The 22,305-nt window shown below is 51.4% G+C and overlaps 6 protein-coding genes across 6 annotated transcripts; 5 read left to right on the top strand and 1 right to left on the bottom strand.

The window, feature by feature from the left end:
• Positions 1–4,280: 4,280 nt before the first annotated feature.
• Positions 4,281–6,331, top strand: NEUTE1DRAFT_136071 (uncharacterized protein; the record flags this gene model as incomplete). The annotated part of the gene is made up of 6 exons (XM_009850977.1): positions 4,281–5,170; positions 5,233–5,413; positions 5,469–5,560; positions 5,623–5,889; positions 5,952–6,044; positions 6,196–6,331. The coding sequence occupies 6 exons, from the start codon at positions 4,281–4,283 to the stop codon at positions 6,329–6,331; spliced, it is 1,659 nt and encodes a 552-aa protein (XP_009849279.1).
• A 1,074-nt stretch (positions 6,332–7,405) lies between these two features.
• Positions 7,406–9,243, top strand: NEUTE1DRAFT_108550 (uncharacterized protein; the record flags this gene model as incomplete). The annotated part of the gene is made up of 2 exons (XM_009850976.1): positions 7,406–7,664; positions 7,739–9,243. The coding sequence occupies 2 exons, from the start codon at positions 7,406–7,408 to the stop codon at positions 9,241–9,243; spliced, it is 1,764 nt and encodes a 587-aa protein (XP_009849278.1).
• A 554-nt stretch (positions 9,244–9,797) lies between these two features.
• On the bottom strand, positions 9,798–11,130 carry NEUTE1DRAFT_128482 (uncharacterized protein; the record flags this gene model as incomplete). The annotated part of the gene is made up of 4 exons (XM_009850975.1): positions 9,798–10,535; positions 10,638–10,720; positions 10,804–11,050; positions 11,121–11,130. 4 exons carry the CDS (start codon positions 11,128–11,130, stop codon positions 9,814–9,816), a joined length of 1,062 nt encoding a protein of 353 aa, XP_009849277.1.
• Positions 11,131–11,769: 639 nt separating this feature from the next.
• On the top strand, positions 11,770–13,599 carry NEUTE1DRAFT_78590 (uncharacterized protein; the record flags this gene model as incomplete). The annotated part of the gene is made up of 3 exons (XM_009850974.1): positions 11,770–12,114; positions 12,172–12,817; positions 13,221–13,599. The coding sequence occupies 3 exons, from the start codon at positions 11,770–11,772 to the stop codon at positions 13,256–13,258; spliced, it is 1,029 nt and encodes a 342-aa protein (XP_009849276.1).
• A 381-nt stretch (positions 13,600–13,980) lies between these two features.
• On the top strand, positions 13,981–16,619 carry NEUTE1DRAFT_78587 (uncharacterized protein; the record flags this gene model as incomplete). The annotated part of the gene is made up of 1 exon (XM_009850973.1): positions 13,981–16,619. One exon carries the CDS (start codon positions 13,981–13,983, stop codon positions 16,123–16,125), a length of 2,145 nt encoding a protein of 714 aa, XP_009849275.1.
• A 1,326-nt stretch (positions 16,620–17,945) lies between these two features.
• On the top strand, positions 17,946–19,363 carry NEUTE1DRAFT_116338 (uncharacterized protein; the record flags this gene model as incomplete). The annotated part of the gene is made up of 3 exons (XM_009850972.1): positions 17,946–18,062; positions 18,163–18,310; positions 18,547–19,363. The coding sequence occupies 3 exons, from the start codon at positions 18,013–18,015 to the stop codon at positions 18,694–18,696; spliced, it is 348 nt and encodes a 115-aa protein (XP_009849274.1).
• Between the last annotated feature and the right edge of the window lie 2,942 nt (positions 19,364–22,305).

The following is a 22,305-nucleotide window of genomic DNA, read 5'->3' as shown; positions in this document are numbered from 1 at the left end:
TTAAAAGTAACTTTAATAGAAATAGCCTTCTTTTTAAGAGGAATAGTCTTAGGGATAGTTTTAATAAATTACTCAATTTTACGGCTCTTTTTTCTAGGGTGGGAGGAGGCGTATTATAGAGTTATTAGGCTAGGATTTTCCTAGTTTTAATCTTTATTAAAATAAACTATTAGCGCGCCGCTTCAAGTATAGGATCGCTTTATACCAACGGGTTTTAAATTGAGGATCGTCTTAGGAGGCATTATTGCAATGGATTTAATTGATTACTAGTATCTTAATTACGTTGTACGCTGAAATGTCTTTAAATTAATCTAGAAATTATTATCAAATAATAGATTTTGACGAAGTTGTGCAATACAAAAGTGCGGTGTGTGTGTGTGTGTGTGTGTGTGTGTGTGTGTGTGCACGCACACACCCCGCCAAGACTGCACAGGCGATTGAGTGTGGGAATGGTCCGAACTCGGGCCACTGTTTTGTTACCGATATTGCAACCTCGCAGCCCGCAGCTACAGCAACCCGTTGTTTTGTTTTTATCCATCGCTCTTGTTTTCCTTTCCATTATATCTTCTTTTCTCAAACATGAGTACTCCTCTTTTTAATGTCTTTCTGAAAAATTTTTGTTTAGTCTTCTCGTTGTTTCTCACCCGTGCTTTCTTTCTTGTTTTCGGATGTCGACAAACGTTCAACACCCGCAGATGCGACGACAGAACATACGCCGTCGGCCGTCCTGGACGCTGACGGGCTTCGCCCACAAGTTTCGACATCTCTGTCGCGGGGCTTTAGAGGATCGGGGGGGTTGTGGGTTGGCTTGGCTGAGCTTCGACTTGGGGGTACGCCTGGGTCCAGGCGCTGTTCGAACGTCAGCTCCTATTCATGTTCGCCGCGAGTAGTTCTCGCCATGTAGAAACATGAGTATACACGTACATTATCAGTGGCAGAGCAATAAAGACGTCAAAACTTGCTACCCTGAGTAGAAGTGAGTCGGTCTTGGCTATGATCCTCCATAGAGGATGCGAGAAGTGATCACCGTCTAGTGGCCCAAGTGGGCTGGCTATTCTTAGCAGACGACCCCTGAGAAAGATCGATGCAAGTAAGCTCGTCGTAATCAAAGGCGACAACACCTTTCGGGTTGCTATCGACTGTTCTCCTGGCCCATCCCACTCGGGTCTCTACGGGCTGATCTCCAAGTCAGGCTCAAGGAGCCATTACGAATTTGTTTGCCCACGATGAATTCGATCAACGATAAACGACTGCAAACCCGAAGCTTCTTGGTCTTCTTATAGCATGTCGCCAAGCAAAGCTACCACGACAAGCGAGACTGAAGGTGTTTGTTCATCACGTCTTTTTCTGCCCGCGGCCATGACCAGGATAACGACATGGTATGGAGGAAAGCGCATGTCTTAGGGTCGAGCTCCGTGGTGGAAGCCAAGATGCGGCAATACAAAGCGTACGACACTGCCCATCCAGAGCAAAAGAACGACTTGGGCTTACAACCGTTGACGAACTGAAGACTGCCACAGTCGGCACGTTGTGTGAGTAGTGGAAGGTATGTCCTTGTGTCTAGCCTCTCCCACACGTCCTGTGGAGTTGCTGTCGATGAAGTCAGGGCACAAATCAGGGGCAGTTCCCCGTTGCTAGTACCCGCTGTCGAGCTTGAAAGTTTGGGTGATGTAGGCGGGCGACACCCCGGCTGTGGCCGGTCGCAGGTGAGTGAGTGATGGCGGAAGCTGTGATGATTGTTGGGAAGGCAAGCTAACGCGTGTAGGGTCGTTGCGATATGCTTCAGTCAAGCTCATTCCTTCGCTGGTCGAACAGGGACGCGGTCTCGGACGAGAAAACCGAAAGGGAACCGTTCAGTCAATCGACTGCCCGGGACGAAGGCGATTTGTTGAACTGTCTTGTGTCAGCTGCAATCGTCGTCTCATCTTTGGGAGTTATGCTGTATCTCCTGACCTCACGACCCATCATCCTCCTTCTGTGAAAGAAAGTCGTCGCTAACACTGCAGTCGTGCAGGAATTCTGCTCGTGGACGAGAAGGTTCAATGCCCCTGGGTGCAATTGGTGAAGGTGGATCACCCGGGCCTGAATGCCAGTCTTGCCCGGCGCCTGGTTGCCTGGAATCATGAATCCGATCCGTGACGGAGAAGGAATCCCGAAGACACTCCGAGTTCGGCTATCAATGGTAGACTCGGCCGTTATTTTGCACCTCCTCCAGAAGGAGTGGCAGTGTTTGAAAGCCAAGTGGAATGGGATGGCACTGCCTTCAATCTGTTCTTACTTGATTGGTATTTTACATTACACCCTGCGACTCTTACCCCCAGTGTACCTATGTAAGTACCTATCTGGGCTCTAGGCATCTCCAATCCCTAGGTGACCGTCATTGGCCAGAAGATGGTATCTGTCACATAGACGGCAAGAGCAAGGAGGAAACACCAAGCTAAGATTCACACCTGCATCATGAGCAACACCATTCACAGCGATTGCTTCAAGTTGGAGTTGTATCATTACTTTCGTTCCCCTCACTACGAAAGTGGATGCCACCAGCGTCACTGCCTTTCCATCTAGACCACGGCACTACAGTAGTGAAGGACACCTCGTTAGCTCAGTCAATTGTTCTGCTCCCTTCCTGTCAATAGGGGGAAAAAAAACGTCGAACTTGGGGTTGCCGGCCTGATGTGTAAAGGTATCTCTAGTATTGACAACGGGGTCTCTCCTTCCTCCTTTGAGCTCAAATCTAATCATCGACTTTCAGAGTAAGTAGTTCTCTGTCCTGTCGATGATCCCAGTCCCTGCTGCGAGTGCAGTCTCGAGAAGCATGGCCAGACATCTCCTTCTTTTCCTTCTCGTCGTCTTCCCTTCAACATACCCTTTTCAACGCGGCAAGCTGGAGCTTAGCATACGGGAGTTCTTCCTTATTTATCATTATTCCCATCCTCAGCTCTCCTGGAGGATATCGTGGGTCCTACCTTTACAGTAGTGCAGGCTACTGGGGAACATCGCCTCCTTCCTTGGCCAGTCCACGTCGTGGCTGCCCTTGACATTTGTTTACATCGTGAGGAAGCAACCTCAACGGCACTGATCCATCACTCCATCTTACTTAGGTACCAGACGAAGATCGATTGACAGGAGTTAAAAGACCGCCCTCCCTCCGCCATCCAGTCCAGCTCAACTTTCCTGTCTCTCAACTCTTGGTAGACTCTTCCTCCGATCATTACAGCATCAACACACGATCCATCCCAGCGACCACCACAGTCTCTTCAATTCATCTTGCTTGATAGCTCGGATCATCTTCTTACTCCCCCTGCGCTCGCTTGCATCAGAGTCTTTGGTTCTTACATCATCGTTGCCGGCCGCCGCTTTCTTGTCACCAAAGCATCTCTCCAAGCCTGATCCAATCAGCCGTTTGTTACAAGGACCACATCTCGTTTTGGAGGTAAGTTGACGTTCGACGTAAGTATGCTCTGCCTGCGGGTTCATGGCAGCCTGAGGATAGAAGGTGTTTGCCTGCGTTTCCCGGCCAATCACTCCGGTCTCCCGCCGAAGTCTCGGTCCTTTTCCGTTCCAACTGAACCTTTACCCTCTTCTCCTCCTCCTCCTCCTCCTCTTCCTCCTCATCTCCTCTCCCCCCACACAATCCCCGAATTGATCACAACAATCAAAACTCTCACGGGTTACCACCAGATATCATCTTGAATTGGTTCTCTATCATCTTCACAGATATCCATTGAGCTCCATTGAGTATCAAGCACCTCTTCTTTGCATCTTTTAAAGCATCCCCACTATCACATCTCATCCTCAGCGACGCGTCAACAAGTACTTAGTCAATCAGGCACAATGGTTCGTGATAACTTCCCCTCCGCCCCTCGCTCTGTTCTCCCATCACGTCGCGCACTTTGAATCACCTTCACCCGTACAATTGCCCCCAATTGGTCTCTCAGGATGTTCAAGGGATTCAAGCGCGTCACCTTATCCAATCTTTCGGGTCATATTTTGCTCAATGAGAGTGCGCCAAAGCAATGGTCACCTGTCTCCTGAGCATCCTTCCCACCTGTCAAGCACATTCATCACTTGCTTTCAAGTCATCGCTGCCCTCAGGATGGATACTCGGCGAGTGTCCAGCACCAATTCCAAGGGCTTGCGGTCGCACGATCAATGCAGGGTTGACCTTCTCTGCGCTCACCTTCTACCGACACTTGCCATTTCTCCTTCTTTGGCGTGACTTGGTGGAACTTAGGGCATGGAGCTAACTATGGCAAACCCAGACCAACGTTCTATCAAAGATGTCTGCCCATTATCGCACCAACCCGGGTGTCGTCACCGACACCGGCAACAACCGCCAGGGAAACTATCAAAGCTACCTCACAACCGAAGTTGGCAGTACTCAGCATGACGGCTCTGCGACCCATGGTCATCAGGTCAACCATGGCGTTGACAACATGAACGCCGTTATGAGTCAGTTCAGCAGCCTTGCCTTGCCTCCTGGTCCTGGCAACCCGACTGCCCCTCAAAACCAGGCTGGTCACCAGTACTACATGCAGGACCAGCAAGTTGCTTACCAGACTTACCCTGTCCCCATGCACGTCGGCGTTCCCCCCGAGGCGGCTTACCAGATTGGCGTCGCCGGACAGTACCCCGTTCAGGCTGGATATGCGCCCCTGCCTATTCCTTACCATTCTGTGCCTTACACGCCTGGCCGTGTCGCCTCGTACGGTGAGCGCAGCAGCGAGGCTCCTGGGCTCGAGAACCGTAGGGGCTCGTACTCCACCAACGAGTCCACCCCTGCTACTCCTTTCTTTGGCACTTTCTCGGACCGTGGTGGTAATGGTCGAATTGCTGTGATCCGCTCCAGCTTCAACACTCCTTCCCCGGAGCAGGTTGTTGCATCTGGCGGTGTTGTTAAATCCGTACCTATTGTCGACGAGGAGCTGCTAGCTCTGCTCAAGCAGAATCCTCCCATCCCTGATGCGGTTCCTGCCGTGTTCACCCCGCCCACTCACACCAAATCCATCGAGCAGTGCCTGGAGAACCGCATTCAGGGTAATCGCAACGTCTACATCCGTGGCCTTCATCCCACCACTGACGATGAGTTGCTGCTTCGTTATGCTTCCCGCTTTGGCAAGGTTGAGCAGAGCAAGGCGATCATTGACACGTCTACTGGAGCTTGCAAAGGGTATGTTGTGTCCCATTGCCTGATAGTACAGTCTTTCATCCATGTACTGACCAAAGCAATAGCTTCGGCTTTGCCAAGTTTGCCAATGTTCGTGATTCAGAGAAGTGCATCCGTGGCTTCCACCATCTGGGCTATGAGGTTGGCTTTGCTCGCGAGAGCTTTAACGCCCGTCTCAAGGCAGAGGGAGATGAGAGCTCCACCAACCTTTATCTGTCCAACTTGCCCAAGCGTCTGACTGAGGCGGTGAGTAAATCCTCTGTCTTGTCGTGCGTTTTTGTGGACTCTAACACCGTTTCAGGAGCTGAATGCTATCTTTGTTGGCTATCACATTGTCTCCAGCAAGATTCTCAGAGATAGCATGGGTAACAGCCGCGGTGTCGGTTTTGCTCGGTAAGTCCCATCACTGCTTGAAGTTATCCGTTATCCGAGGATATCAGCTAACATGAAAACAGCTTCGAGACCCGTGATGAGTGCGAGGATGTCATCAAGAAATTCCACGGTGCCCCGATTGGAGAGGAGGGAATGCTGATGCAGGTTCGCTACGCCGACACTCCGGCGCAGAAGGAACTCAAGCGCATCACGGCTGAGCGCCGCCAGTTCCGCACCAACGAGTACAACATTGGCGCCTACGGAACTGCGGATGTCGGCATTCATCCCAGCATCTACAACCACCAGGCTCCGTGGAACCGTCGCATTAGCGCCGGCCACTCGTCTGATACGTGAGTCACCCTTCACCCTCAATGTTCAACGACAGTCAGGTGCTGACTAACTTTGGACACAGTTCGTTTGCTTCCGGCGCCCGTATCCGCATTAACGTCAACAGCGACAGTGGAATGGGTTCTTCCATGTCTCAGGGTGGAAGCCATGCGGTCAGGTACAGCTCCACCAGCATTCCGAAAGCATCCTCCTGCACTATCGCCCTGGGAGCTCAGGCATCACTCTCAAGCGAGAAACGCGGCATGCGTGTTTTTGGAAGCTGGAAGATGACTTCAGTTCGTCGTGACAACTAACCATCTTCTCTGCAGGCCGGGTAACCTGACCACCGGCGCATCGTCTTCGGATGACGGATCAGCGGACGAGGGCGTCACGATCGTCGAGTCCGGTACGGTTGCAAACGGCAGCACCCAGTCATCGCCCACAATCAAGAAGGAGAAGCCGTAGTTGGCTACGAGGGCTTTGCCTCGATATTCCTGTCTTTGATCTGGCTTCCCTTTGTTCGAGTATACGATACAACTGATGTGATTCTTGGGAAGGGCTCAACAGCTCGGCATCGCTAATCTGTGGCCATCATTAAGTTGCTTCTGACGATAGGTCTGGAGCACATGATCGATACGGATGTTTAATCAACTGGCTATGCCAATGCATGTGGCGGGTGCTTAATTACTAACCGAACTTTTTCATGGGATGGGGAATCTTTACAGTTCTGGCACGTGGTAATAATAACCGGGAGGTTGGAGGATTACTAGAAGTTACCAAGGTTTTCTTGTACGGTTATTGATATTCAGTTCTCTGGGACTTTGTACTTCTAATAAGGGAAGCCAAGCAGACAGTATCAATCAAATGCAAAATCATCATTGTTGCAGAATGAGGAAGATGGTACTTTGTGACAACTAAGCAGTGCATGCCATTCTGTCAAGTTCGTCGTAATGCCCAATGTGAGAACTATGATGTTCAGGGCAGCGAAATCGGGGGCATACAGTAGGGAACCAAGTCTCAACGTCAATATTTAGTAGACTGGTCTTGATATGGTAGCCCCAGGCACAAAGACAGGAGTGTGTCCATGGACTTGGTTACGTTCCCTCTTGATATCACCATTTTCAGATAAACGTCATCTGCCCACGTTGGGAGCATCACTACGACCTGGTGTTGTGGCGTCACCAACCCACGTGGGAAGATAAACCGTATGCCCTCTCATCTTTTCCTTCATCGATAATTCCATGAATTGTGAATTGAATTTCCCCAAGGTGCTGGGAGCACATATTGGTTGTGTGGAATGTCGGCATGTATGCTCTTAGCTGCAGGATCGTTCTTTGCGCTATTGCTTCAAAGCACCCAACGTTCCTTCCCATGTTTTCAACAGAACACAGCCTGCACCGAGCCCTGAGCTCACACAAATTGTAATGGGAAACATAATCTTGAAACCGGACTTTTTGCCAACTTGGTCTTCCTCGCAGTTGGACATCACTTTTTAATTTGACGAACCAGGCAAACGCATCTGCTGAAACCATACAACAAATGGAGCCTCAGGTTCCCTTTGAAGATTATGCTAGACCTCGCCCTTTGCGTACCTATTCCCACAAAGTGCGGACTGCCTCGCCCAGTGTGCTTCCGTTGTTAAGGGCCACACATTCACCAGCGAGCCTTGCGAAGAAGCATCAACGTGAACCCGAGCCCGGGAACAAAGACCGCCTCGATAATGGTATAATACCTGAGGAAGAGACTTTTGCTTACCAAGCTGAGTATGCATTCGAGGAAGCAAATGAGCTAGAATTCGGTACGTTTTCCTACATATGGCGGTCATAACCCGGCGCAGATCGAGAATCTAACCATAAAATGCACGAGTTCCAGAACTTCAATACGCTTCAGATACTTCCCACAGCCCGGGCGATTATGCGACAGAAGAGGATACCGGCTTGGAGTATAGCACCGACGAAGACAAAGACGAACGAGGGACCACCGAAGAATCCAAGACTACTCCTACTTCATCGGTGAGGTTCAGCAGTGGCACCAAGTACATACCCAAGACTGTCACAGATCAGTCCAATCTCCTGAGACGTCGTCCATTCTTGCTCTTTGACAAGCTACCACCACGCGGGTTCAAGAGACTGAAGCGCAAGGTTGAAGAAAGCACTACAGCAAGCTTGTCTGCCAAGTACAAGTTCGGCGACGGGTTCTCCAAAGACGAAGCAAAACCAAACGGGCTGGTTCAGTTGGGCTTGCGTCCAACTGCTAAGAGGAAAGCACCTCAAGTTAAGTCAAGAGTGGGTGCTTTGGACTTGACACAGTCCAGCTTCGCAAGTCCTCCCCAAAAAGATCATATTGTGAATCACAAGAAGAAGACGACGATGATGATGAAGAGGGCCTACGACAACTCTTTTCTCCCTGACCCCAGACAAACCGAACGTCAGAGGAAGAGACGCAAGCTACTGAAGAAGAAGGACAACCCCTTGGAGGACAAGGAACTGCTACCAACCGTTTTGAAACCAAAGATCATTCTCGAAAGCGTTATCTTGGGAAAATACGCAAATCAGGTGGAGGGACGACAGCACATGACTGCTGTACCAGTTTCGGAACAACAACGAAAACAGACACAGAATTTAATGGAGAGTGCATTGGAAGTTGAAGGTGATGTGCCTATGGAGGACCATGAGGAAGAGAATGAACCCCAAGCGGCCATTGCTCGGGAGCCATCTGTTGAGCTTGGTGAGTCTCCGGCAAGGATGAATGTCTCTGCACGTTCTTCTCCCAATCATCAAGAGACACGCCACCAACAACAAGAGGCTCTTGAAGAGCAAGCAGGTAATGCAGTTCAAGTACTCACGGAAGAAGGTGGTGAATGGTATGTCCAAGAGCATCTTGAGCAACCTCTTGAACCCTTTTTCGAAAAACCTGTCCAAAAGCCTGCCCAAAAGCCGGTAGAGGAACAAAAAGAGCCGGGCAACAACGATAATTCTGGAGCAGACGACCCCAAGACAGCCATCTTGAAAAAGAGCACCGATGCCAAGTCTACGCCCATAACAGATTTGTCGTCGTCGAAATGCGGAACTGTAGATCAGAGCCAGATTGATACGACAACAGATCCCGCCAAACTTACCTCTCATGATACGCTGGGGGAACAACACTACCGTCAGAGTCAGAAGAGCCATCAAGCACAGGTCAAAATTCAAGGTCAAGATGCACCGCCAAGTGAAATGACCTCCCCAGGTTCAGGCTGGGAGACGTACATCTCGGAGACTGACATTCGTACTCCTACTCCTCTACGACCTCTGAATTCGAGAGCGAAATCTGCAGTTCCTTCCACCTCTCGCGGACCGGAGAATCCGGGGCTTAAAAGGTCGAACTCTGCGGTATAGTAAGATGACAGAGGATGAGAAAGAAAGGAGTGTGATCTTTGTATTTGTATCCGAAGTATTATGTGATTTAGGTGGGGGTGATGATGATCGGTTGGCGGGATGTAGTTTTTTGTTGGAAGTTCTGATAGGAGGTCAAAGACATGTAGGTATCAGAAGTAGACATGTATCAATGGGGTTGTGTTAGCATACCAGCGCCAGCGAGTCAAGGGAATGTTCAATGTTTTACTTTCTAGTCTGCATAGGCATCAAGCTCAACAACATGATGATTTTGACTTAGGAAACTGAATTGTGTAAAAATAACCACATATATTTTTGTCTATCTTGTTCTTAGTTGTCCAGACGTGGGCCAGGACAATCAATTACCAAAACTCGCAATGTCGATTTACCTTTTTTTTCCGACGACGTTTCCGCAAATAGCAATGCCACACAATAATCCCAGCCCGCCCTTTGTCCCATATTATATAAACGCCGATTACACCCAGATTATAGCCGGAAAGATGTTACACAAGACAGTAAGACGTGAAGAGAGACGACAGACAACCAGCAAAAAAGACAACTGAGATCCGAGTCTCACTTGGGGCCCTTGCCCTTGGCCTCGGTCTCACCCAACTCCCTAATGAACACCTTCGTCCTCCCCTCGCTATTAAAGTCCTCCATATCGGTCTCAAACCCGCGACACACACCAATGGCAAGATACTTGCCATTATTCGAGAAGGCCAGCGCCGCGACGCTGTCAGGGAACTTTTGATACTGTCTCATCCTGCGCTTGGCCTCGGCGTCCCACAACGCCACGGTGCCGTCGCCGCCGCCCGAAGCAAACGTGCCGTACACGGGGTGGAATGTCAGCGCGTTGACGGGATAGACCACGTCGCCGCCACCCTCCTCCTCGGGCGCCGTCTGCCGGTGGCACTTGAAGGCGTATTTGCGCGCCTGCGACTCGGCCGTGTCCTCGAACCACTCAACCGCGACGCGGCCCTCAATCGAGCTGGTGGCGTAGCCAGCGTCGTTGGGCATGCAGGCCACGGCGCGCGTGAGAAACTTGAGCGAAGACTCGCGCTGTTGCCAGGGGGTGATGTTCGCCGAGGCAGGGTCGGCTGACGAGAGCGCCGTGGCGAGCGTGGGTAGGTCGTAGATGTGTACTAGTCGTGCGGTCATGGCGACGACAACTTTGGAGGGGCTGGCGGCGAGGGCGTGCGGCTTGCCTGGAAGCGAGATGGTGATCGGGGTCGAGGCCGGCGCGGAGGTGTTATGGACGTGGAGAGTGTGATCCCACGAGGCGGAAATGAGCATGGCTGGGAGAAGAAAATGCCAGATTAGTTGATGTCTCACATACTTATCGAATATAATGCGTGGGGTTGCGGTTGGATGATTGGACTGTAATGATTCGGACTTACAGTGTTGAGGGCTGTAGACGACGCATCGGACGGGCTTTTCGTGCGTGCTTAGCACGGTCTGCTCTCCTGTGGCCAGGTCGATTCTGTTTAATTCGCGTTAGCATCCACAAAGATCTGTGGCATAAGGCTGGGCATCCATAGGTGATAAGCAATGTGTGCAACGAACCTCTTGACTGAGCAGTCCAGACTCGCCGTGTAGGCCTCATTTCCATTCGCGCCAAAGCAGACATCAAGGACGGGAGCACGGTGCTCGAACTTGTTGATTAGGGTGGCATCTTCGGTTCCTTCGGCGATTTCGTAAAGATAGACGTTCCTATCCCATGAAGAAACGAGCAGGCGGTTGGTGTTATCGGGGGCGAAGATCACGGCCGAGATAGCGTCACTGGGCGGCTGTGACACTTCGAATTGCGTTGCTAGAATTACGCGACGTTAGCTTGGGAGGACACATATGATAGTAGCTTCTTGAGAGAAAGCCGAGCTTACAAGGAGCCATTGTGGTGATGGTGTTGTGTGTGGTGGGTGGTGTGTAGATTAAAGCCTACGTGGTATTGACGTAGCTTCGAAATTGTTACAATCGCCGGACGACGAAATGGAGGATTAGTAGAGGGGAGGGAGCTTGACCGGGAGTGCAACTCCAAGTAAACAAAGTTCTGCCATGGGTTACCGCCTGATTCAAGGCCTCTTTCCGAGCTGGGTCGGGCAGCTGATTGGAAGTTGAGAGGTGGAGTGAGTTGCAGATGCCGTTCGGGTCAAGCACCAGACCCTGTCCATCTTGACGCAGATCCACAAGGCGTTCTAGAATTTGGTGGAGGGGTGGGCGCCGTTCCGTCATCTCATGAAGAGCCGACCCGACATTTGGTGGGGTTGCATTGTTGAAGGAAGCATTCCCGTCTTTCGAACAGCTTCCACTTCTCCCTCGAACATCCGAAATTTGCACCTTTCTCTTACGTACGCCAGTGAAAACCAACGAGAGCGTCACGCCGTATTTAAACACATCACATTGGAGCAACAAGTTACAATGCCGTTCGGACAGTTAGTACTCGGCAGTCCCGGTGCAGGAAAGAGCACATACTGTGATGGCAGTAAGTTGTGAAACTTCCTTCCTTGTGCTAGTACTTTCACGGGTGCTAACATGACCTCCCCACTGCCAGTGCAGCAGTTTATGGGCGCCATCGGGCGACAATGCTCGGTAGTCAACCTCGACCCTGCGAACGACCACACCAACTACCCATGCGCGCTCGACATTCGCGACCTTGTCACTTTGGAGGAGATTATGGCAGACGACAAATTGGGCCCCAATGGCGGTATTCTGTACGCACTTGAAGAGCTGGAAAATAACATGGAATGGCTCGAGAACGGCCTCAAGGAGCTTGGAGAAGACTATGTGCTTTTCGACTGCCCCGGTCAAGTCGAGCTCTACACCCACCACAACTCGTTACGCAACATCTTTTACCGGTTACAGAAGCTGGGCTACAGGGTGCGCCGTTGTTCCTCGTCTCTCTAATCGCAGTCCTTCCCGCTAATTTTCTCGCAGCTGGTAGTTGTCCACCTTTCCGACTGCTTCTGCCTCACACAACCATCGCTCTACATCTCCAACGTCCTCCTCTCTTTGCGCGCCATGTTGCAGATGGACCTTCCCCACATCAACGTCCTGACCAAGATTGACAAGATCTCGTCCTACGACCCTCTTCCATTCAACCTCGACTATTACACCGAAGTACAAGACCTACGGTACCTCATGCCGTCCCTCGACGCGGAGTCGCCTGCCCTGAAGAAAGGCAAATTCACCAAGCTTAACGAGGCCGTTGCGAATATGGTTGAGCAGTTCGGCCTTGTCAGCTTCGAGGTGCTGGCAGTCGAGAACAAGAAGAGTATGATGCATCTGTTGCGCGTGATTGACCGTGCAAGTGGGTACGTCTTTGGCGGCGCTGAGGGAACGAACGACACCGTCTGGCAGGTTGCCATGCGCAACGAGTCGTCATTGCCCGATGCCCTTGATATTCAAGAGAGGTGGATCGATAACAAAGAAGAGTATGACGAGATGGAGCGGAAGGAGGAGGAAGAACAAAAAAAACTGCGGGCGGAGCAGGCACGGGCCGCTGAAGAAGCAGGTCTCGGTGACGGCTCGGTCCCTGGAGTGGCGCTACAGTTTACCAGTGGCTCGGGGATCCGTGTGACGCGTAAGCAGAACACATGACGATCGAATGGCATGGTTGTTCATCCATCAGAGACCTCACCCTCGTCCATTTCTGCGTCATCGTGGTCATCGTTGACCAAGGCGAGATTGCGGGCTGAATCTTTGCCGCCGCGGAAGAGAGCATTGAGGGCGTCTGATGACGCCTTGCCGGCCATCTCATCCTTTGCTGCAAGGACAAGGAGCTTGGCACGGCGGATGGCTTCTTCTTCGACTTTGCGGATGGTGCCGCTGACGCGGACAACCCGGAAGATACACGGTCGGCCATCCTTGACTGGGAGGCGGTCCATAAAGGTCAAGGCAGCCCAGACAAGCCTGTAATGGGCTCGCGAGATACGTAGAATGAAGGTTGAGGTCGCAGTAGAAAGGTACTTGACTGTTATACCAAGTTAGCCTAGTGGCCGCTTTTACCAAGTGTAAGTTTTAGAGTTCAGTCGTGTGTTTACCTTGTAGGCTGCGCTCGACAGAGCCTGACCCGCAATCACCAAATAACGCATTCACCTGACTGCGAATGCCCTTCAAGATGGTTTGGGGCCTGAGTTCTCCAATGGTGGGCTGGTTGTAAAGTAGCAGATCGGGTACAGGGCCCTTTTGTCCAGGAGGAATGTCTGCGTAGACAATGTTGACCAACAGATAGCGATCTTTAAGGCGGACCATGGTTGTAGGAGTTTTCCCGAAGACGTCGTTTCAAACGGAGAAGAAAAAAAAACTAAAACGGTTTGCTGAGAACGCCCGTACAGATAGAATTAACAGAACTTGATCCGGTGCAATCGTGGATCAAAAAGCTGAAGGTGCGCTATCACTGACGTGCAATGGAGTGAAATGAGAGTGAAATCAATGCAATTGAATTCAACTTTCAGACATCAAGTTACAAATAATTGCCGCCGGCAAAAGCATGCAAACTCTCGATCCTCACATGCTCCACTTCCCCACATGAAGTTTTGGTGGGGAACTACACCAGGTACCTTGAGGTACATACAGGGATGCCTATCTTATCAGCTTCCGAGTGCCGGCATGGCACATCAACACCATGACACCATCACAATACTCCCTTTTCTGCAGAGTTAATCAATAAGGTAGTTGGCACGAACGAGGAGATTCTGTTACACCGTGTCCCCAGCGCAGTACCGTATGTCACGTCTCTCAATCATGTCCTCAAGTACTACTCCAGTAGCGCTCAAAGCAGCCATCCTTATCGTCTCAACGACAGCAGCTCAAGACCCCGCAACGGACTCGGCCGACGTCACTCTCCGCCAGGTCTTCGATGAACAACAAGCCCAATGGGAGGTCCATGAATCCAAAATCGTTCCCGACGATGTCGTGCAAATCCAGAAGCAAATCATCCACTGGACAAACCAAGCCACCGCCGCAAATGGCGACAACAACACCAACACCATCAATCTCATTGTAACCACAGGCGGCACCGGCTTCGCCGTGTCCGACCAAACCCCCGAAGCCGTCTCGGCTCTCCTACACAAGAATGCTCCTGGCCTGGTCCACGGCATGCTGGCGGCTTCGCTGCAAGTTACCCCCTTTGCCATGATGTCACGACCTGTGGCTGGCGTCAGGAACGGCACCGTTATCATTACGCTGCCTGGGTCCCCCAAGGGCGCAAAGGAGAATCTGCAAGCAGTGATTAAAATGCTGCCCCACGCTTGCATGCAGGCTGCTGGTGCTAACTCTAGAGCTTTACATAAGGGGGGAGTGAAGAAATTGGAGCAAGAGGCGGGAGTGGAAGGAGGTGGTGGACGTGGACATGGTCATGGACAAGGACACGGACATGGACACAAGCATCACGACCATGGCGAGCACCGAGGAGGAGAGGGAGGCTGTGGCGCTCATGGGCATGGCCATAAACACGGCCACGCCGGTCTAGTCCGACACACCACCCCCTCTGAAAACCCCAAGTCCAACGATCCCAGCCTAGGTCCCAGCCGCCGCCACCGCGAGTCTCCTTACCCGATGCTCTCCGTCTCCGAAGCGCTCTCCCAAATAGCGCAACATACGCCGATCCCGCAAATCGTCACCTCCAAAGTCGATAGCTCGCTCATCGGCGCCGTTCTGGCGCAGGACGTTTTGGCGCGCGAAAATGTGCCCGCTTTTCGCGCTAGCATCGTCGACGGCTACGCCGTAGTCGTGCCCCAAGACGGGAACATGCGCGGCGTGTTCCCCGTCGTGTCGGTTTCGCATGCCGCTCCTGGAGATGGGGAAAACATGCCGACGCTCAAAGAGGGCGAGATCGCCCGGATCACCACGGGTGCGCCCCTGCCTCCGGGTGCGACATCGGTTATTATGGTGGAGGATACGGTGTTGGTGTCAACGACGACATCCAAGACGGAGGATGCGGAGGATGGAAAGGGCGTGGAGGAGGAGAAGGAGGTGGAGATCTTAGCGGCTGATAAAGTTCGCGAAGGCGAAAATGTTAGGGAGGTGGGAAGTGATATTAAGCAGGGGCAACTGATTCTGGGCAAGGGAGATCAGGTGTCTGCTGTGGGTGGTGAGATTGGTCTGTTGGCCGCCGTGGGTGTGGGTGAGGTGCAGGTGTACCGACGTCCTGTTGTTGGCGTTTTATCTACGGGTGATGAGATTGTGGACCATGATCGCCCGGGAGACTTGCGGCTGGGCGAGGTGCGCGATACGAACCGGCCAACTCTCATTTCGGCGGCGAGAGATTGGGGGTATGAGGTGATTGATCTTGGAGTGGCGCGGGACAAGGCCGGGACTTTGGAGGAGACGCTGCGGCAGGCGTTGAGGCAGGTTGACGTGGTGATCACGACCGGCGGAGTGTCCATGGGTGAGCTGGATCTCCTCAAGCCGACGATAGAGCGTTCGCTGGGCGGAACAATTCACTTTGGTCGGGTGGCAATGAAGCCCGGCAAGCCTACCACGTTTGCTACCGTTCCGGTAAAGGATAACGACGGAGAGAGAGTTTCCAAGGTAATCTTCTCGCTACCAGGTAACCCGGCATCGGCTTTGGTTACGTTTCACTTGTTTGTACTGCCGTCTCTGCACCAAATGTCGGGCGTCTCACCACCTGGCTTGCCAAAGGTGCCTGTGACACTGGGCCATGATTTCTCCCTCGATCGATCTAGACCCGAGTACCACCGGGCCATTGTCTCCGTTAGCAGGGACGGAGTGCTCACCGCGGTCAGCACAGGAGGACAGAGAAGCTCGCGGGTGGGAAGTATGAAGGGGGCCAACGCGCTTCTCTGCATGCCTTGCGGACCAGAGCCGTTGCGCAAGGGTGCCAAGGTGGAAGCGTTGCTCATGGGCGGTTTACGCAGTGATGTGTAAGTGATGATAGAACATGATACAATACAGACAAGGGTCACAGCCCCAGGCAAATGGACATTTTGATGGACTCCCTCCATAACGATACTGACCTCTTTTTTTCATTTTTGTACAAAAAGGATTTAGAAAAGCTTCTACCCTCGTGTCTGTTCATGTGCGATGATGCCGACCGCGCCCTAATCGTTTAGCCATGCGAATGCCTCTTCCAATAAACGCCGTTAACAATGTGACCTTGACTTAGACACGCCCGCTAGCTAGCGCCAAAAAGCCTGCTGGTTCGCTAGCAGCCCGAAGAAGTTGTTTGTTGTGTGTTGTTGTTGTTGCATATCAAGATGCATGAGAGAAAAGAAAGCAAGGAAGCTTCTTTTTCTCCTTTCTAGTCCATGTTCTACTGTGCGCCGAAATCGGGGGCCTTGCCGGAAACAAGCAGGCCGACAATGAGGCCGAAGAGACCCAAAACGGAGCTGAAGATTTCAATGACCAGAATTTTGACGAAGCTGTTAAAGACAAGGCCACGTTAGTAACATGACTCGACGACCTCTTTGTCCGGATCGCGACAGCAAGCTTACAGCGTAGGGTCAGCAGCATCCGCCAACGCAGCACCACTGCCATTGATACCGACGGCAACACCGCACACCAGGTTGCACATGCCAACAGTCAGGCCGGCCCAGAAGAGCGCAAAGCCCGTGTAGTAGCTGTCACCCGAGTAGTATTGTGCGCCGGTGACGGGTTGCAGCTTGGCCGAGAACACGATGGCCATGATGACGCCGTAGATGGCGACGACCTCGCAGAAGATGATGGAAATTAGGTTCTTTGTCCGGATTCGTGGTGCCTTAACACCTCCACCGAGAATGGAGGAACCGGTGATGAAGATGCCCCTGTTCCGTAGATCAACCCGGTGGTTAGCCCAACTCTTCTCTAGCTGGTTGTAGCGGACGCCGTGCGGCGCTGGGGGATGGGTGTAGCCTTTTCCCTAACGTACCATGCCGCGCCCACCACGGAAAGACCTATGCAAAGCGCAATACCCAGATCCGCCCAGGCGTATGGTGATACCGATTCGAGGAAAGCTCCGACCTATGCAGAATCCATGCGTGTCAGAGGATGACGTCGAGTGGAGTGGGTGATGTTGGGAACTTGGTGAAGCCTACATTGAAGGCCTCGCCGCTGCCGGTAAAGAGCATATCTGCGAGAATTTGTTAGCCGTCATATTTTGAAAGTAATACAGGCGCGCATAGTATTGATGTCAATGCTGGATTGGACTAGGCTGGACCGGCTGGCTGGGGATGCAGCCATTTCCAAGATGCCATCTACTCACAAGCTCCAATGACGGCCAGAGACGTCCCTATGCCACCGGCGCCGTACGTCAAGCTCATGTTTGAGGGTGTGTGGTGTTTGTCGAGCGATATGAAGGATTGGGATTTCGAAAGAATCTGACTGAGTCCCGGTGCGACCTTCTTGGAGCTAGTCGTCGTCGTCGTCGTTGTTATCGTCGTTTAGGTGCTAGCCGGGAACCTCGATGTTCATGCCGCTGGAGTGGATGGTGGATTGATCAGGACGGGTAACGCGCCAATTCGCTACGTACCTTCCACCACTTGGTTTCATCCCAGGCGCTGTGGTCCAGTGACGGCGGCCTACCAGAGTGTGCCTTGCCAGCCTGCCAGCCACCCGTGCCACCGCGACAGCGCTATAACTTCAGGCCACACGTGACTGATGACGCTGCCTACGCCTTCTGCTGACTCAGCCGGCCACCTATTGTCCCCTTCCTCGTCTCCTTCTCCCAGACTATTTAAACCAACCCTTACCTTTCCATCAACAAACAACAATCTATCTTCGCCGTCGCCGTCCCGAACGTTGCCGTGCATCTCAAGTAAATCGAATCAAGAAGACAAGATGGCGGCCAACGGGAACACCAACTACTACGATTTGTATCGCCATGGCAGGTACATATTGCCAGTCTCACGGTGGCCCTTTGCAGGGCCCTTGGGGCGCTGAATACGCTTTCGGATTATAGAGGACAATCTGTATGCTAATCCTTTTCAGTCTTGGGTCGACCCTGACCGATGCACTTGACGACCTCATTGGGGCCGAACGCATTGATCCTCAACTCGCCATGAAGGTTCTTATGCAGTTCGATCGAGTTATCACTGAGGCTCTCAGTGAGAAAGTCAAGGCCCGTTTGACCTTCAAGGTGAATATTTTGCTTTCCTGGATCTTACATGACCCGTAGATACTACTCCCATTTATTCCCAAGGTCATACCGAGGGACTTCGCTTGTCCCAACCACACGTGCGCTCTGGACATGAACATACAGAATCAATACATCATCTAATACACACCCTTTCCATTCCTGTGTTCATGACACTGTGTCACGAAGGAAAATGGTTCGCTAACTATTGCTGGCATCTGCCGGCGAGCAACATACAGGGATCTCTTGACACCTATCGCTTCTGCGACGAGGTCTGGACTTTCCTCATCAAGAACGTCACCTTCAAGATGGATGGCGGTCAGTCTGTCGTTACGGCGGACAAGGTCAAGATCGTGAGCTGCAGCGCAAAGCGCAGTGACGAGAAGTAGAACCGAGACGATCGAGAACAGTTCAAGACGGAGAAGTCGACCAGCCCATGCCGCGTCAAAACCGGAACTTTACTTCAAAAAGTACCCCTATCTCCAGGCCCAAAGGGTGGCACTTTTGATTATCCCGTCAAGAAGAAGCATCGAGGATGGGGTAATCATTGCACAGCACGCAGTATAACCACGCTCTTCGAGACGGACGAGCTTCTCGAGAGTGAGTCGAAGGCGACTTTCCAATGACACCAACGGCTTGGTTGCGAGATGCACTTAGCTTACGCTATTGTTCCTTCATCTCGATGTCGCCATATCCAGGGTGATGTTGGTCGAGGAATCCTAGTCAGACGCCAATTTCCCGTCTGTTAACTAAGAAGCGGCTACTCGTACAGTTGAGGAGTATCATGGACGACATCGATTGCTGAAGGGAGCCGAGGTGATTGACGACAGATATAGCCAACGTCTCGAGGGAACCTAATACAATGACGCTTGTATATATGCTGCTGTCCTCGATGTCACCATCGAAAGGTGGTAGCCACTAACGTACAGCATGTTGAGAGATATGACAATCCGGGCAGATCAATCGGTCGTCTTCGGTCTCAATTATTAGATAGATGCCCGTGGCTGGGTTCCGGTCCCTGATAGGTCAAATAATATGGCATTCCGGGCAAGCAAACTTGTCGTTGTCGCCATGTGGATGTTGCTGTGCCTGCGCCTGTGTCTGTTGACGGGGGGTAGACTCGTGTAGACTGGGATGCCTCCGAATAATCAACTTTTGCTAATAAAGGGGTGGGTGTAATGCTTTGTCCTCTCTGCGCTTTCGATGACGATGTTCGCCTTGAATCTGGTCTCCGTATTGACGGGCTTCAGCGGTCCCTTGGTCATCTTGTGAATGTCATCCACCGAGCTTGTACCTTGGGGTATCCTGTCCAGTACGAGTGGCCTGTTCCTTGGTTACTTGGAATTGAGGAGTTTAATAGTGTTCGAATTGAATGGCCGAAGGGGCTGGGGTGGCCGGTGACGAAGTGATGAATGCCGAGGTGGGACTTGGACTAGACCTTCAGGCGCCACATTGACTGCCGATATTCTTCGAGTAACTCAAATCACAGGACGATCTGGGTTCGGACCAGCTCTCTAAGCCGGCTGGGGTTGGACTGCTGCACTGACATTTTCTGGCTTCGAAATGTTGCCGAGTCACAGACTAGAGGTCCAAATTGGCCTCTCTGCTGCAGTTGAGCCTGCAATAACTCTTGTGTTGAGACGTTGAAATCTTGGCTGCCGAAACGTTCATGACGCCGGGGAGGCGTCGCATTTTACCATTTAACTACCTACTGGAATCTCTTTTGCCGACAAAATGCTTGTATCGGTTAACTTTTTTACATGTGCCACACTTCCGAGTCGTTCCCTCCATTTTGAATGAATGACTGAATGATCCAATGACTGAGTGATTGCACTGAATAATTGTCGCAGAATTGTGGTTATGTATCGGATGGAAACGAAAAGCCAAAGAGGCAGGAAAAGATGCTGACCCAGAAAAGCTCCAGATGCGTGGGGGCTTTAAATGTACTTAACGCTTTTGGATCAATGTGGGTGGCAACGTCTCCTGCCTTTTGTTATCAACGCAAGCGTCATTCTTCCTCAGCCTCGACTTGCTCGTTTTGTCGAGACGCTGGTCGCCTTCGTTGATGTGACTGGAGCTCCGTAGAGCGAATCGAGGTCACTCAGCTTGAGTCTTCGATGCAATGGAAGTCAAAACGTTAGCAGAAGAACATATAGATTACAAAGAAGGGAGGTAAACCAAGCTTTGTGGCTATCTCCTCAGCCATGCATTGTCTCCTCAACCATTCCGGATTGATTAAGCCGTCCACAGAAACCTCGAGAAACGGGACCGAGTACTGAAACTCAGACGACGATGGGTACAGTAGCCGTGGTCGTTGTTTCCTGCAAAAACCACTTGCGCCGTAGCTAACAACGTGAACTGGCCGAGCGATAATGTACCATCGCGATAACGGATGGTCGAAGAACGAACTTTGTAAACTAAAAGAGTTAGATAGGGGGCGGCGAAAGGAAGGCAAGGGAGGAGAGCGGAACGCACTGCTTGAGTAACAGAGAAGTAAGCTCGCCGGTTCATTGGCCAATGCGTTCTGCCTGGCGCTGTACAATATTCTGACACGCTTTTCTGTAAGGAAGACATTAGTAGTTGAGACGTAAGGAGGGGAGATGCGAAGAGGGGAACTAACTCGTTCGTGCGTTTGCTTTGCTGTAGTGGCGAGTGCCTGTTGTCGAAGGGTCAATAGTTAAGGTTAAGCTGCTGTTGTGGGATGGTGTTGAAGTAGAAAGATATTTAATATCAGGCATTGAAGTTGCTGTCAAATGCAACATTGTACGTAAGTATATTCAATTCAAGACGAGATAGTCTCAAAACCAAGAGGTGGTGGAAGCCAAACTCTTATGCCCTTCTAGACAGGTAGCCGGGAGGCCGCCGACAAGAGCTAGAAATTCCTACTGCCCCATATGGCACGTTTATCGTCGTCGTAATTACCTGCTCTGAAGTGGTGAAAGGTAGTGTTAAGAAGGAATGTGGGATGATTTGGAGTGACAGTTGCGGGCTGTGATGGGCGAGGTGGTGTATACACTTGCTTGATGTTTTCAGGTAGTACGAGGCAAACATGGGGTTCTCACAATAGCAGTGTTCAGCATGCATCATGAAGGTGGTGTATTATTGGAAGCAAAGGGTCCCTTCAGAGTTCAGATCCAGGGGTTTCTTGACTTCAGTTCCAGACACATATTCCCGTTATACAGTTTGATCTCTGACCACATGAACGCCGTAAACATGAATTGAAGGCAAGATGAAGCTTCGAAAGACCTGTTTCTGTGGACGGGAAAAAAGACAATTAGAACAATGAACTGGTGATCGTCGTAGTCGCGTCGACATAATGTTGTTGTGTTTGGAGTTGACTGGAGGGAGAATATTACTGTGGAAAACAATTAAACTGAAAGGGAATAATAAAGTGGGGAGCTAAATCTAGCCTAACCCAATCAACCTGTCGTGGGGCTGATGCCCGTGGCTGAATGTGCCTGGCAGACTTCAAGTTGCCAGGCGAGCCCCCCGCTAGTGCGGCACGGTGCAGCCAACCAGGCGCCTTGCCCTGCCGGCAACAGTCTCTAGCCCGTGCATGCCCCCACTCCCCCCCCTTCTGCAAGATGCTCATCTCGTCCTGGACAAAATAACTGAGACCTTTGACATCATCCCTTGGGTATACTATTCCTACTACGCATCCAAGCGTCTTTGTAACACCTCTAATCTCAAGTTCTAGTCAATTACTGGATAAAAAAATATGCACATGGGACTCTAGCCGATGTCTTTTCGAATTGTGGTAATACCTATCACAGTCTTGCAACGGCCTTTTCTTTAACCTTGACGCGCGGTAGTGGACTGTTTTACCTAACCTGTTGGTTCGTCACATTTATTGTGCCTCGGACGAGCTCATTCAATGCAAGAAAAACGACCCGAAGAAATCGACTGTGTGGAACCTAACTCGGGGGGACGCTATCCTGGCCCAAAATTTCCCCTCCCAAGCATTTAGCTCAGTATGTATGTCTCCCAAGACATCAGTA

The sequence above is a fragment of the Neurospora tetrasperma genome, assembly GCF_000213175.1.
Source record: "Neurospora tetrasperma FGSC 2508 unplaced genomic scaffold NEUTE1scaffold_2, whole genome shotgun sequence".
In the NCBI taxonomy this organism is placed as follows: domain Eukaryota; kingdom Fungi; phylum Ascomycota; class Sordariomycetes; order Sordariales; family Sordariaceae; genus Neurospora; species Neurospora tetrasperma.
Note: the sequence above shows the minus strand (reverse complement) of the source record. Positions and strands in the feature narration are given on the sequence as shown.